The sequence below is a fragment of the Vulpes vulpes genome, chromosome 1, assembly GCF_048418805.1.
Source record: "Vulpes vulpes isolate BD-2025 chromosome 1, VulVul3, whole genome shotgun sequence".
Lineage (NCBI taxonomy): Eukaryota > Metazoa > Chordata > Mammalia > Carnivora > Canidae > Vulpes > Vulpes vulpes.
The window spans coordinates 177,780,301-177,793,684 of record NC_132780.1 but is presented as its reverse complement, the minus strand read 5'-3'; the positions used below and the strand labels follow the sequence as shown (position 1 = coordinate 177,793,684).

Sequence of the window (13,384 nt, the reverse complement as noted above, 5' to 3'; positions counted from 1 at the left end):
TCTTTTCTCATGTGTATGTGCCATTTATATTTCCCTTCCTGTGACTCACCACTTTATATCTTTGCCCATTGTTAACTTGTGCTGTTCATCTTTAAACCAATTTATAGGATCCTTAATCCTTAATACAGGAATATTAACCTTTTATTAGAAACGTTTCCCATTTTTTCTCCTACTCGATCTTTTTATTTAGGGAATTTTTTTCCAATATAGAAAATTTTAAGTTTTATGTAATTTTAAATTTTATGTAAAGTGGTTGAGCATCTTTGTCTTTATGACTTTTGGGTCTGCTATATTACTTAAAAAGTCAATTTGGGAATTTCTATCTTCCAATGATGAAAAAAACAAACAGGTCATATAAAGTGGAAAAAGTAACAAAACAGTATGTATAACAAGATCCTAGTTTGCTTCATAAATATACATATTATTTCTTAAAAGGTGGTATAGAGAATAAGATAAAATAGGCAAGGTTGGAGAAGAATATAAGGAAAGTTTTATTTCTGTGTACCTCTGTAATGTTTGAATTTTATTTATGTGTATCTCACACAAGGTCATTATTTTAATTGAGATATAATTCACACACCATAAAACTTACCCTGTTAAAGTGAGCACAGGGATTTTTTTAATGATTCATGAAGGTTTGGACCATCACCACTCTAATTCCAGAACATTTTCATCACCCCCAAAAGAAACACCATCCCCATTAGCAGATGCTCCTCACCGTCCTCTCCTTAACCCCAGGCAACCACTAATCTACCTTCTATCTCTATAAAGATTTGCCTATTCTGAACATTTTATAACAATGGGATCTTACACTGTGTGGCCTTTGGTGTCTGGCTTCTTTCACTGAGCATAATGCTTTCAAGGTTCATCCTTGCCTTTGATGTACCAGTGGGTACACCATGTATCAGTGCTTTGTCTTTTATTTATTGCCGAATAATAATTTACTCTGTGGATATACCACACTTTGGTGATTCATTGATCGGTTGAAGGACATTTGGATTGTTTCCCCTTTTTGACTATTATCAATAATGCTACTGTGGGCATTGGTGTACAAGTGTTTTGTAGACAAGTTTTCAGTTCTCTTCATTGTGCATCTAGCAGAATCGCTAAATCATATGATAACTATATATCTAACCTTCTGAGGAACTACCAGACTGTCTTCCAAGGTAACCACCATTTTACATTTCCACAGCAGGGTACGAGGGCTCCTGTTGCTTCACACCCTCACCAGCACTGGCTACTGTCCACCTTTTTTAATTATAGCCATCCTAGTGAATGTGGAATGGCATCTCATTTTGGTTTATGAGTTCATTTTTAGCATTTGAAAATTATAGAAAAGTCAGAAGCATTTTCCGAGTAGTAACCCTCGTAGTGGGATGGTTTTATACTACAAGCATTTCTACCTAATTGTAGGTTTTAGCAAGAAAACATTAGAACGACAGTTTCTTTGCATGGCCAAAAGCATTGATTAGTTGGACTTTCTTTATGAACACATTTTATGTCAGGAGGGATAAAAGTATGTGTCAGTGAGTATGTGTGTACGTTTGGGTTTACACATGACTGTGGGAGCAGGGAGAAATGATGTCTGGCATGCAATAAGATGGAAGAGCTGTGTCTGACCCTAATTCTTCCACCCACGTGTCAACTTCCAGACATAAGTTGTATGTAAAAATTTTACACTCATTGTTGCAGTTCATTGAATCAGGCATCTTTTTTTAAAATGCTGATGATTGGTCTGCTTCAGAGAAAACTTTGCTAGGCAGCATAGAAGTCGGCCTTAGTTCTGCTTAAAACGATGTTTTTGTGTTGTCTAGAAAAATGTTCCTAGCATCGGAATTCCAAAGCATACAGTCTGTCTGGAAGAAGAAACCATGTGACAAAGATAGCGCTAATAAACAGAATTAATAATACCTCATACCTATCAGGCAATTCAGACTTTTCAAAGCACTTTCTCCATCTGTTACCCAATTTTATTCTTCATAGCAATCCTGTAAGCTAAGTAGGGCATGTATTATTATCTTCCTTTCTCACAGATCCTCAAAGAACTTCAGGATAGAGAGAATGAAAGACTGGCCTGAGGTCACGCGGCTAATTAATTGCAGTACAACTAAATCCCAGGTGTCCTGCGTTTGTTCTGGAAAATGGACCATGAGAATAGAGGGTAGGAGGACAATTGTGTGGGAAACATTTCTTAGTGGCGATGGGACATTCTGTCACAAGCATCTGTCTTGTGTGGACCTGGCTGTCCGCCGGCCAGCAGCACTGACTCGTCAGCCCGGGGGGCATCTCACTTCCTCCCCTGACAAGGTACAGAGAACTGAGGGCCTCGTTAGAGCACAGGTGTTAAAGACGCTGGGCCTAAGGGTACCATTAGTGTGATCCAACTCCTGCCGCTTCTATTCAACACCGGATAGTGAAACCAAGAAAGGGGGTAGGAAAAAGGATTCACAAACCAGCTTCGGCTGATATTTCTAGAGGAAATGCTTGTGTTCAGCTTTTTCCACAACTTTTGCATCTCTGTCCAGTTTCTCCAGTAGCTCCCATTCAGCAAACCTACAGCTCCAGGCAGGTGAAATGTGGTAAGAGGCATGGTGAAGTGAGGTGGCTGTGGTCTGCTTACAACCCTGTAAAAAGGATGCAGGGAAAACCGAGGTCACCAGAGCGAGACAGCCATTGTTTGGGAGTGGGAATTTTTTTTCTCCACCTTTTGTCTCATTTGAATTTTCTGCAAGAAGTTCTATTTCTCGTATAATTATTTTTTTTACATTTTTTAAATTTAAATTCAATTTGCCAACATATAGCACACCTTTAATGGTATTTTTGTTTAACTGGGAGCAGGGGGTAGTTTTGGCCGCAGAACGAGGTGGTTGTGGGTAAAGAGAAAGTGGAACTGATTCCTGTTGGACGGGAGGAGGCGCTGGCACTGCAGGGTCCCCCGGCACCCCTGCTCAGGCCCTGGAGGAGAAATATTTAGGTTTCATTTGCCATGTAGATGTCATAACTTTCCTTCCACCTTTTCCCAGCCCCCAGGGCCAGAGGTCCCTCAGCATCCTGCAGCAACCACCCATTTCACCATGTGCTCATGAGCTGGGACCCCCAAAAGGCCTAACCTGGCTCTGGTGGCTGTTTGGATCCAGGTCAGGTCCTGGGACGGGACTGGAAAGCCCCCTGTCCTGTACTTCCAGTTGTGCTCCAGAAGGCCCAAGCCACTGAACAGCAAATCCACAGCAGCAGACGGTGCAAACTGTGGCTCTGGCCCATGGGGCCCTGTTGGGCCCTTGGCTGGCTGCCTCGGTGGCTGCCCCTGACTTTTGGAGTCTCTACTGAAAACCAAAGTGGGGGCGGGCATGAGCAGCAGCCATGAGAAACCATACGCTCCATCCCATGGGCCCTGCCCCCTTCTGTGCAGCATGCTCAGCCTCCTGTGGGTCTTGCAGGTGGACCGGGGTTGCAGGCCTGCGTCCAGGCAGGTGGTGACGGCAGCTGGCAGGACGTTTCATCTTGAGAGGTCAGGTGTTTTGCACTGAGAGTCCAGTGAATGAAAATGAACCCACAGCTGAGAAGTAAAACCCTGGAAGAATGTGTGGAGGGACAAGAAATAAGATGTTAAGCCCTCTAGGGCCTATTTGGGTTATGAGAATTTGCCAGAAGAAAGGGAGAAGGGCCTCTGCCCCTCTCGACGTGTTCGAACCTTCTAAGGCCAGGTCGCATTAGCTGACTTTCGAGCTCCTTTAGGGGAGTGTTAGGGTGCCTGCCAGCTTCAGAATGGACTGTTCTCCCCTCCCGATAAGGGGCTCTGTGGCTGCTCTTCATCTTCAGGGAAGATGCCCACTGGCTTGGAACTTACTCCTCTGAAAATAGCAGTGTTCCTACTGCTCTATCCCAAACACTTCGGGACTTCCCTCGGGTGGGCAGTGTGAATTCTCCCTTGCTTGAGGCCTAACGGAGCCTATTAAAAAGAAACCCCACCGCCCGGCCACTCTTGTTTCTTTTACGTGGAGGAAGGTCTAGAGCTGCCTATTTTCTTTTCCTTTGACCTCTTTAAAAAGCAGCTGGAGTTGCAACAGCTCTCCCGAAACTTTCTATGGCCTTTTGCTTCGAGGACTTTGAAACGAGCGTTGTTGATTTTTCCTCTTCCTGTCAACCTCTGTCCTGTTTCCCTGGTGTTTTATAGTCTCTGGATGATGTTAAATGCAGTAGCTCTTGGTCTAGAAGGCCTTTTGACTTTCCCTGCGCCCCGAACCGTAGGTGTATATTCTTTCGGAAGAGAAGTAAACAGGATTCAGAGCCGAAGCAGCATTGCTTTGTCGTCAGCAGAAGGGGAGACCCCACGAGGCCCCACAGCGCTGCAACCTGTGTGTGCAAACAAGCTTCTTCCTGGTGTGGAGACATCCGTGTCCCCGCCAGGCTCATCTCTGTGTGAGTTAGGCACCGTCCAGGATTGGCGTGTCTGTTTGTTATCCAAATGGTATAAAGGGAAATCAAACATTCTTCGGATCATTATGAGCCCTGTGCAAACACAGCCCGTGGACAAAGCCTGCTGGCTTTCCCTGGCTGCCGGCCTTCAGCGGTGGGAGCAGGGCTGGGCTGACTGTGGCGGAATGCGAGCTGTCGCCACTTTGCTTTCTTGGGCCGAAATGGCACAGGTGGCACGGGGCAGGGTTTGCCAGGCGGAGTTTGAATCAGAGCACCCATTGGGAGCCCTCAGCAAATGGCACGTCCAGCAGGCTCAGAGCTATGAAGGACCCTGACAAAGCAGTCGCATCCAGCCACGGAAGAGTCAAATGATCGCGCAGTGGGGCTGCCTTTGTGCGTGGGGATTAACTGGCCGTCAGTGCCAGGATCTAGACTCATCTTCCCGCATCTGATGCAATCAAAGAAAAAGCCTGAGCTCACACTAAAGTATCTTCATCTCACTCCCCTGAACAGCGCAGACATAACACTGCAGCTTCTGCATATTAACGAGGGGTTGGTGTCTTCACCCAAAAATATTTTGATCAATGAGACCCGGCCTCTCCTGGTTTTCCGGTTAAGTTCACTGCATCCCATTTGTCCCGTCTTCTAGGGCTGTGCTGTCCAGTGTAGCAGCCACAAACCACGCGTGGCTATGGAGCCCTAGAAATGTAAAAAAGAAAAAAGAAAAAAAGAAAAAGAAATGTGCCTAGTTCTGAATTGTGACAAGAGCAAAAAATAGGCCTCCAATTTTGAAAATGCGCTGCCAAAACAGTAAAGTAACTCAATAATGTTTATATTAATTACACGTTGAAAATATCGTGGACCTACTGGGCTAAGTTAAATATACTATTAAAATGAATTTCAGTTGTTGGTTGTTTTTGTTTTTGTTTTTTTCACTCCCTTTAATGTGGCTCCTAGAAATGCAAAATCACAGCTCTTGCTATTTGCATTGGACAGCGCTGGGCGGGCACTTGAAGTTTAGGTCTATGGTGCCATCTGCTGGTCCTCGCGAAGCAGACGCTGATGTAAGCAAGAATTCAGTGAAGCTGAGCTGGGAGACACTGTCTCTTGGCCAAACAACACGCAACCTTCCTTTTCTGAAACAGATCCAGAACCAAACCCAGGAGTCCCTGCATCACCAGGAGAGGGCGGTGAGGAACTGCTGGAAGATTCAGGCCTGTGCATTTGACAGAATATAAGGAGGTCACAGATCCATCCCTCCAGAGACTCACGTCCCGTCTTTGGATAATGCTTATTTGCCTTTGTCAGGAGTTTGGAAGTTGGAATCTTGCCGCTGACAGTATCTGCATCAGTTCTCACCGCTGCATAACAAATCGCCCCCAGATTCCATGGCTTAAATCATTTATCATCTCTTCTTTGGGGCAGGAACTCAAGAGTGGCCCATCTGAGCACTTCTGGCTTGGGATACGTCATGAGGTTGAAGTCAGTGGCTGGGGCTTCCATATCTGAAGGTGTGACAGGCCTGGAGAATCCACGTCCGGGGTAGTTGGTTCACATGAGTGGCCAGGCAACGCTGATAGTTGGCTGCAGGCCTCAGTTCTTCTCCACATGGGCCTAGGCCCTCCACAGCACTGCCTGAGAGTCCTGTAGGCCCGGCAGCTGGTTTCCTCCAGAGGGAGCAGTCTAAAAGCCTAAAGAAGAAGCTACAGCTCCTTTTATAACCTCGCCTCAAACCACATACTGTGACTCCCACCGCATAGCGATGATTGAGAGGCAGGAATGTGCATCTCCCCCCACCTTGATGGAGAAAAGTCACCATCATGTTGTAAAAGAAAATGTGAGATGGGATGGCCATTGTATTTTTGGGAAATACAATCTGCCAAAGTGCCCAACTTTGTACAGCCCTATGCAGCTCAAACGCATGCCCCATTTTGCAGATGAGAACATTGAGGCCCAGAGAAGTAAGGTAACTAGCCTGAAGTGTCACGTCTCCTAAAAGGACTAAAGCCCACTTCCGGCTCCTAGTCCACCTGGGTGTAGCCTACCTGAGCTCTCGCTGCATCTCCTTAAGCCATGGCACTGAAAATCACACTGGTGGTTTCATCTTTCCAGCCCCTTCGAAGTGTGTGGTGCTCTTCTCATTCAAGTGATTCCCATAATTCCTTAGATGGTATCTGTCTGTGAATTGTTCTTTGTGGAGTCCAGGCTCCATGGAAGTAGGTTTCAACTATCTAGCCCTTGTTACAAAATTGCTACAGCAGTGAAAAAGTATGCATTCTCCAATAGCTCCCATGCTGTTTGCTTCAGAAATCTCAGGAATGATAACCACGTTATAATTCGTGTTCACGGGACACCTGGTGGCTCAGTGGTTGAGTGTCTGCCTTTGGCCCAGGGCGTGATCCTGGAGTCCCGGGATCGAGTCCCACATCAGGCTCCCTGCATGGTGCCTGCTTCTCCCTCTGCCTGTGTCTCTGCCTCTCTCTGTGTGGGTCTCTCATGGATAAATAAATAAAATATTTTAAAAAATAATAATAATTTGTGTTCACATTCTCTTTGACTCTCTAAATATTACATCTTATTTCTCTCTGAAACAAGAAAGACTTGATCACTGGCTGCATTCAGTAGTTTCCATACTACTTGGTCATCCTAAAAAGGAGGTTTTACCTTTTTTTTTTTTTTTTTTTGATGTTTTGCCAGCTGGAATTCCAACTAAAACCCAACCACCATAATCATATTCTACTGTTCTTGGTTTCAGGTCAAACTTCCCTTTCCTGTAGATCAAATCACAGATCTTCCAAGGAACGATTTCCAGATGATGATTAAGATGCACAAGCTAACCTCAGAACAGTTAGAGTTCATTCACGACGTCCGACGGCGCAGCAAGAACCGCATCGCGGCCCAGCGCTGCCGCAAGCGGAAACTGGACTGTATTCAGAATTTAGAATGTGAAATCCGCAAATTGGTGAGTTGACCCGTTCGTTGTTGTCGGCAACCTGGAGTGAGCAGGATTCGTGCAAAGTTGCAGTGGTGGAGGCTAGACAAGTGGAGGGAAGGGTCAGCATTCTGGGAAGTTTGGGGTTATTTTCAAGCAAGTTTCTCAACAAAAGTAGTAGCTTTATATCTGCAATTGTGTGTGTCTGTGCAGGTGTGTAATCACGTTTCAATATTTTATGGCCTTCAGCCACACATATAGAGGTAGTCCTTTGGGTTTTTTCCATTCAACATGTCCTAGCTGCTAACATCCTTTGAGTACGCGTGTGGGCCAGGTATTATTCCCAACTGTTTTTTGTAAACGATCACATTAGATCCTCACATCAACCCTATGACTTAGGTTCTATTTTATCTCCATTTTCAGAGGAGGAAATGAGTGCAGAGAGTTTTGCCAACTCCCCGCTCTGTGGCAGAGCCTGAATGCAAACCCAGTTGCCTGATTCCAAATCTTGTAACCTGCCACCGCCGCTTTCTCCTGCCCCCACAGAAGAATGTAGAATCCAGATAGGACACCACATGACCTGAAGCCCCTCGAAGCTCCAGGGTCCTTGAGTTTGCAGTTCTGCCTCCAAGTGGCTGGCTCCTCTTCCCCGTGCCTGAGAGTATTTTGTCTCAGGGAATAAGTTCCCAGGCTCCCCTCACTGGGAGCTTGGTGCCCCCTTCTCCTTGGTAAGCAAGCTTAAGCCACAGGAAGTAAATCCAGGTGGCCTCTGGCTCCTGACTTAGCTCTGAAAGCAGAAAGTGCAGCCTCATTCAGCTCAACCTTTGTGCTGGCCAAATACCGGGAACATCTCAGGTGCCATGTCGTGTCAGGCTGAAGAAGAGAGAGGCCACAGTGATGTGCTTATGATCTAAGTTTGGGTCCTCAGACCATGCACGGTGATCCTGGGCCTCATGGTAAGCCACCATCCCGATGAGAACCTAAGAACGAGATGAGACATTTGAAAAGCATGAGTAAAGGTCATCCAGGACTTCAGAGTCTGTTTTCTTTTTTGGTCAACTCCCACCAAGCAGGGGAACTGCTCCTGGCAGGGCCTCCCCTCACCTGCCAAATAAAGCCCAAGCTTCTTAGGAAGACATTCATACTTGCTCATACAGGTTTAGTCTGTAGCTACGTCCAGAATCACCTTCCACTCCAACTTGACCGATAATAAAATCAAACGCTCTGCACTTCCTGCCACTTGCTCTTTCTGCTTCTGTGTTTGTGCTAGCTCCCCTCTACCATGGACATTCCTTGGCTCTTTTCTTCTCTGACTTCATCCTTTAAGAATCAGATTACTGCCTCCTCTCAAGGAAACCCCTTTCCTGAGTCCCTGGGGAGGCTGAGCACCCAGCCCTGGAGCCCTGATCTGACCTCTGGCTTCCTGCTCATCCCAGCAGTCTTGCCTCATCTATGTGTGTGTGTCTGTCCCCCCCAGCTCCTGGGCGAAGCGATAGGTTCCTCACAACAGGGTCAGTGACTGGATCATCCCCTAGTCTCACCACAGCAGGGCCAGGGATGCCTCTCAGGAAACGTCTCTTGCCCTGAAATGTATCTGAAATTGTGACTGGGTTGTGGGATTACAAATTCCTTCTCTCTTCCCAATTTTTCTTTAACGTTGCTTTAACAACGACAAGAACAGTTTGCATTTAAGCCACATAAGGAAGCAAGACATCGCTGCTGGTGAACGTGGGTCTTCTGAAAGCTGGCGGGGCTTCGGCAGGGACCCAGCAAGGCTGATCTGCCAAGGACGGGCTTTCGGGGCCCTGAGCACAGGTCCATGGTCATTCGGCCCCGTGTCCCTCTCCAGAAAGCAGAACGATTCTCATCACCTGTATTTGAGAAATACCTGATTTTTGTAATTAGCATTCTTTCCTTGTAATTTTGTAATACTGAACACATAGCAAAGTCTAAGCCACACACCAGGCAGATACGTAAAGCACTTTGCTGATAGTGTTCAGTTGAAGGACGGAGAGGGCGTCTCCTACCTCTCCTCCCACTGTTTCTGGAGACCCCTTAAATAATAGGCTGCATTTTCCCACTGAGTGAGAGTTTTCCGAGCTTATCAATGTACATCTGTGACTTAGAGCTTCACCCCGGTAACCAAGGCCTGGGTTTATACTGCCTTTCCTGCGCAGAGCCAAAACACTTTTTTTTTTCTTATGGTCATTTGAAAAGGTTGTTTTATTATCAATGTAACTAATCACAACGAAACCATCTCTTACAACTAAAGACATTATAATGAATTTTCTTTACAACTGCAGAGAAATGGGATTTGCTATTTCACATCAAATAGAACAGGCTGTGTAAATTCTTCTTCCTATTTATGGTAAAATATAATTTCGTCTATAAAATCAGTCATGAAATATTAAAACTGAAACAACAGAATTTATATCCTTTACTTAATTTACTTTAAACAGTCTATTCACTTAAAAAGGGGGGGAGGTACATGTGATAGAGCCCCTGTACTTCCTCATTAAGTGTTTCCATTAGACCCTTTATTTTCAACAATTTTATAATACAGCCATAAAAATGCATTCCATGATAATAGTATACTTTCCTCAAATCTGCCTTTTATCTTTATCAAAAGGCAAGAGAATGAAGCACGTGGCATATTGAAGGCTGAGGAAAGAGAAGGAGGAGAAGCATTTCTTTTTCTTCTCCCTAAAAGTGGTCCGCAACAGTTTGCATATCGGTGGGGGGGGGGGGGTGTGTGTCAATGGCTTGGCCAAGATAATGTGGCATAACAGGGACTGAGATGGCCCTCCTGGGACCAGGCACTGTTGCCTCTGGCTCTGCAGGCCCCCAGTGCTTCTGGGCGCTCTGGGTGGCACAGCCACAAACGTAAGATTTTTCGGGAGGGACCTCCAGATGTACTTTGTTTCTTATCCACCGCCCTCCAGCTGGGTGTCAAGGATGGCCCTGGCATGGGGGCAGAGGGGGGAGGCCAGTACGCCCCGCGAGTCCCCGGCACACACGCACTCACCCCCCACTCCCACACTGCCTCCGGCGCACCACTCAGCTTTTGCAAAGTTGCATAATGTATTTCTCTCAACTTGCACTTGTACATCTGTTTATTTTTCATTTTTAAAACATGTTTTCTTGATAAATTTATAAATATTTTAGCAGGTGCCCTTTCCCCGTGTAAATCTCTGTCTCCGACACACATGCCCACGCTGCCTGCCAGATTGCATTCATGCTCCAGCACGTGCAGCAACCATGTCGGAGCCCCCATCTCGTATGTTCGCTTCCCTCTCCTCCTTTCTCTCTCCCTCTGCCTCTGCCGCACCCCCAACTCATTCCCCCTCCCATCTGGTGGTGATGTCCAGTTTCCTCATCTCTCTCACTGGGTGTGCCCCATGGAACCCCCACAACTTCTCTCCTGGCACAGATAGTTCAGGTGTAACCTTCACCAGCCTCCCCCCTAGTGGTGAAATTCATCTCTCTGATGGGATGATGAATGTTAGTAACACAAGAACTCCTGTGGGATTTTCTTGGAGGACAACCTCAGAACCTCAGGCTGCTCTGCTAGGGCTCGGTCTCCACGCCTCTGTCTGTCCTCCCCGTGTCCGCGGAGAATTGATGCCCGTGACCCGCTGCACGGTCCCCACCTGTCCCAGAGAGGACCTGCTCTGTGCAGTCTGTCCCCCCCAAAGGCCAGAAAACCCGCTGAGGTTTAATCGAACCGTGTGACATTGCCAATGGCCACTTTTTGTTATTGTGATTTTTGTTGACTTTTTTAATAGACTTCTTTTTTAGAGAAGTTTTGGTTCACAGCAAAATTGAATGATGCCCCTGCCCCCTACCCCTGTACACTCACCCCCTCCCCCATCATCAACACCTCCCACCCGGGTAGTGCATTTGTTACAGTTGAGGAACTTGAATGCACACATCAGTCACCTAATGCCCATAATTTATATCAGGGCTCAGTCTTGGTGTTGTGTAGGTTGTGGATTTGGACAGTAGATGCATCCTGGCTGTACACTGAATAATTCTGCTGCCCTGAAGATCCTCTGTGCTTCACCTGCCCATCCCTCTCTCCCCCCACTCCGCACTCCCTGGCCATCTCTGGTCTTTCTACCGTCCCCATAATGTTGCCTCTTTCCAAAATGTCATAGAGTTGGAATTGGTCAATTTCTGACCTTCAAAAATGGCAGCCTAATGCGTTTGGGGGAGCTTTTTCCAACTACACTTTTGGGACTGAGAGTTTTCCAGTTGGTTCTCTGGAACCCCCAAATTCCCAGAAACCAGCACCTTGACCCCCTGCAGTTCTCTGGCAGGTGATAATTTTGCCAGACCCCAGAGAACGACAGAGCTGCCGCACGGAAGGCGTCTGTCTGGTCTGTCTGTCGGGCTCCCTGGCACGCCTGGGTAGGCTGCTCAGGCCCAGCTCCCTGAACCTGGTCTGTGGGTCCCCAGATCCTGGCCTGCGCGTTCGTGAGCCCCCGTGTAGCAGAGTGCAGCAGCTGGCCAAGCCCGGGAGCGAGGGCTCCTGTCCTCCGGGTCAGGCTTGACGGGGCCTTGTCCTTCTCTGTGGTGCAGGTGTGCGAGAAGGAGAAGCTGCTGTCGGAGAGGAACCAGCTGAAGGCCTGCATGGGGGAGCTGCTGGACAACTTCTCCTGCCTCTCCCAGGAGGTCTGCCGCGACATCCAGAGCCCCGAGCAGATCCAGGCCCTGCACCGGTACTGCCCCGTCCTCAGGCCCGTGGGCCTCCCCGCCGCCACCGGTATTAACGCTGCGCCCCTGGGCGTCGAGCAGAACCTGGCCGCCCCCCAGTGCGCGGCGGGGGAGAGCGCGCCCTGCTGCCTGGAGCCCGGGCCCGCGCCCCCCGGCCCCCCCTGGGCTCCCGGTGGCGCCCCCCCCTCCTCCTCCTCCTCCTCCTCGGAGAATTGCACGAGGAGGCCGGAGGGCAGCGACCCGGGGGGCTTCCCGGAGAGGGGGCCTCCGCTGGAATCCAGGAGCCAGACGGTGACCGTGGACTTCTGCCAGGAAATGACTGACAAGTGTACAACTGACGAGCAGCCCAGGAAGGAGTACACCTAGGGACGCGGCCCACTTGGCGGCCCCGCCGCCCCCCAGGTGCTCCCCGGGCAGCCCGCCGTGCTGCTCTTCTGCCGTCTGGAAGAACCTAGAAGGAATCGGTGCACACTACAGCGTTCTTAGCAGCAATACTGTCTCTGAGTATTCCCTCCTCTCTCCGCGCCGAGCGGTACAGTTACCTTCCCAATGGTGCTAGCCCTTGCCCGGCAAGGGGCGGCGGCGGTGGTGGCACTGCCTGTCTGTGGGTGAATTTCAGTCTCAACAGGGATAGACTATAACACCTCCAGGACCCAACCACGGATTTTTTTTCTCAGTGGCCCATGTCACAAACCCTATCTCAGGAATTTCTTCTGAATGTTCAATTTTTTTCATTGAAGACAGCTTCTATACACATCAAAGTTTTATAGCTAGACTGTACATATTATATATAATATATATATATAAAATATATATATATCCATATGCAAAAGTCCTGCATGCCTCAATTCTCTCATCCTGAAACTGGAAACTTCATTTCTCATTTACCAACAGGTTCCAACATTCCTCTTCTTTTGTCTCCGATGCTAGAACTAGTTTGGTAACCGTTAACATGGTCATTTTTCTTGCTTCACAGTTCAATTTCAATTTGTACTTATTTATGGATCAGAATTCAGTGTTGGAAGCTTTTTTTTTTTTTGGAGGTTTTATCTCAGACCCTTTTTTGTTGTCGTTTGGTTTGCTTTGGGCACCATCAGCTGGTGTCATCTGAGTGTCGTGGGTTTGTTTTTCTTTTTTTCTTTTTTTTTTTTTTCTTGCAGATACTGTACAGTCATGGTCAACTTTGCCACTTGCACTGAGTTTTGGGTCAAACCTATTTTCTTAAATGAAGTTGTTACTTCAGTATAACTCAAGTATACTGTATATTCTTTGCTTTTAGTTTAAAAAGTAAGACATTTTAGCTAATTAAAAAGCACTCAG

The 13,384-nt window shown here is 47.4% G+C and overlaps 2 protein-coding genes across 5 annotated transcripts in view; one reads left to right on the top strand and one right to left on the bottom strand.

The window, feature by feature from the left end:
- BACH2 (BTB domain and CNC homolog 2) overlaps positions 1 to 12,847 on the top strand; it is a 348,520-nt gene extending 335,673 nt beyond the window's left edge. For all 4 annotated transcript variants that reach the window (XM_072737368.1, XM_072737361.1, XM_072737375.1 and 1 more), the window contains 2 exons: positions 7,172 to 7,378; positions 11,930 to 12,847. In XM_072737368.1, coding sequence (XP_072593469.1) covers positions 7,172 to 7,378; positions 11,930 to 12,430 — 708 coding nt within the window. In that variant the 3' untranslated portion in view covers positions 12,431 to 12,847. The remainder of the gene's footprint in view (positions 1 to 7,171; positions 7,379 to 11,929) is intronic.
- GJA10 (gap junction protein alpha 10) overlaps positions 7,082 to 13,384 on the bottom strand; it is a 34,961-nt gene continuing 28,658 nt past the window's right edge. Inside the window, exon 3 of the mRNA XM_072737386.1 lies at positions 7,082 to 8,328. Within this exon, the coding sequence (XP_072593487.1) occupies positions 8,200 to 8,328 (129 nt within the window). The 3' untranslated portion in view covers positions 7,082 to 8,199. The remainder of the gene's footprint in view (positions 8,329 to 13,384) is intronic.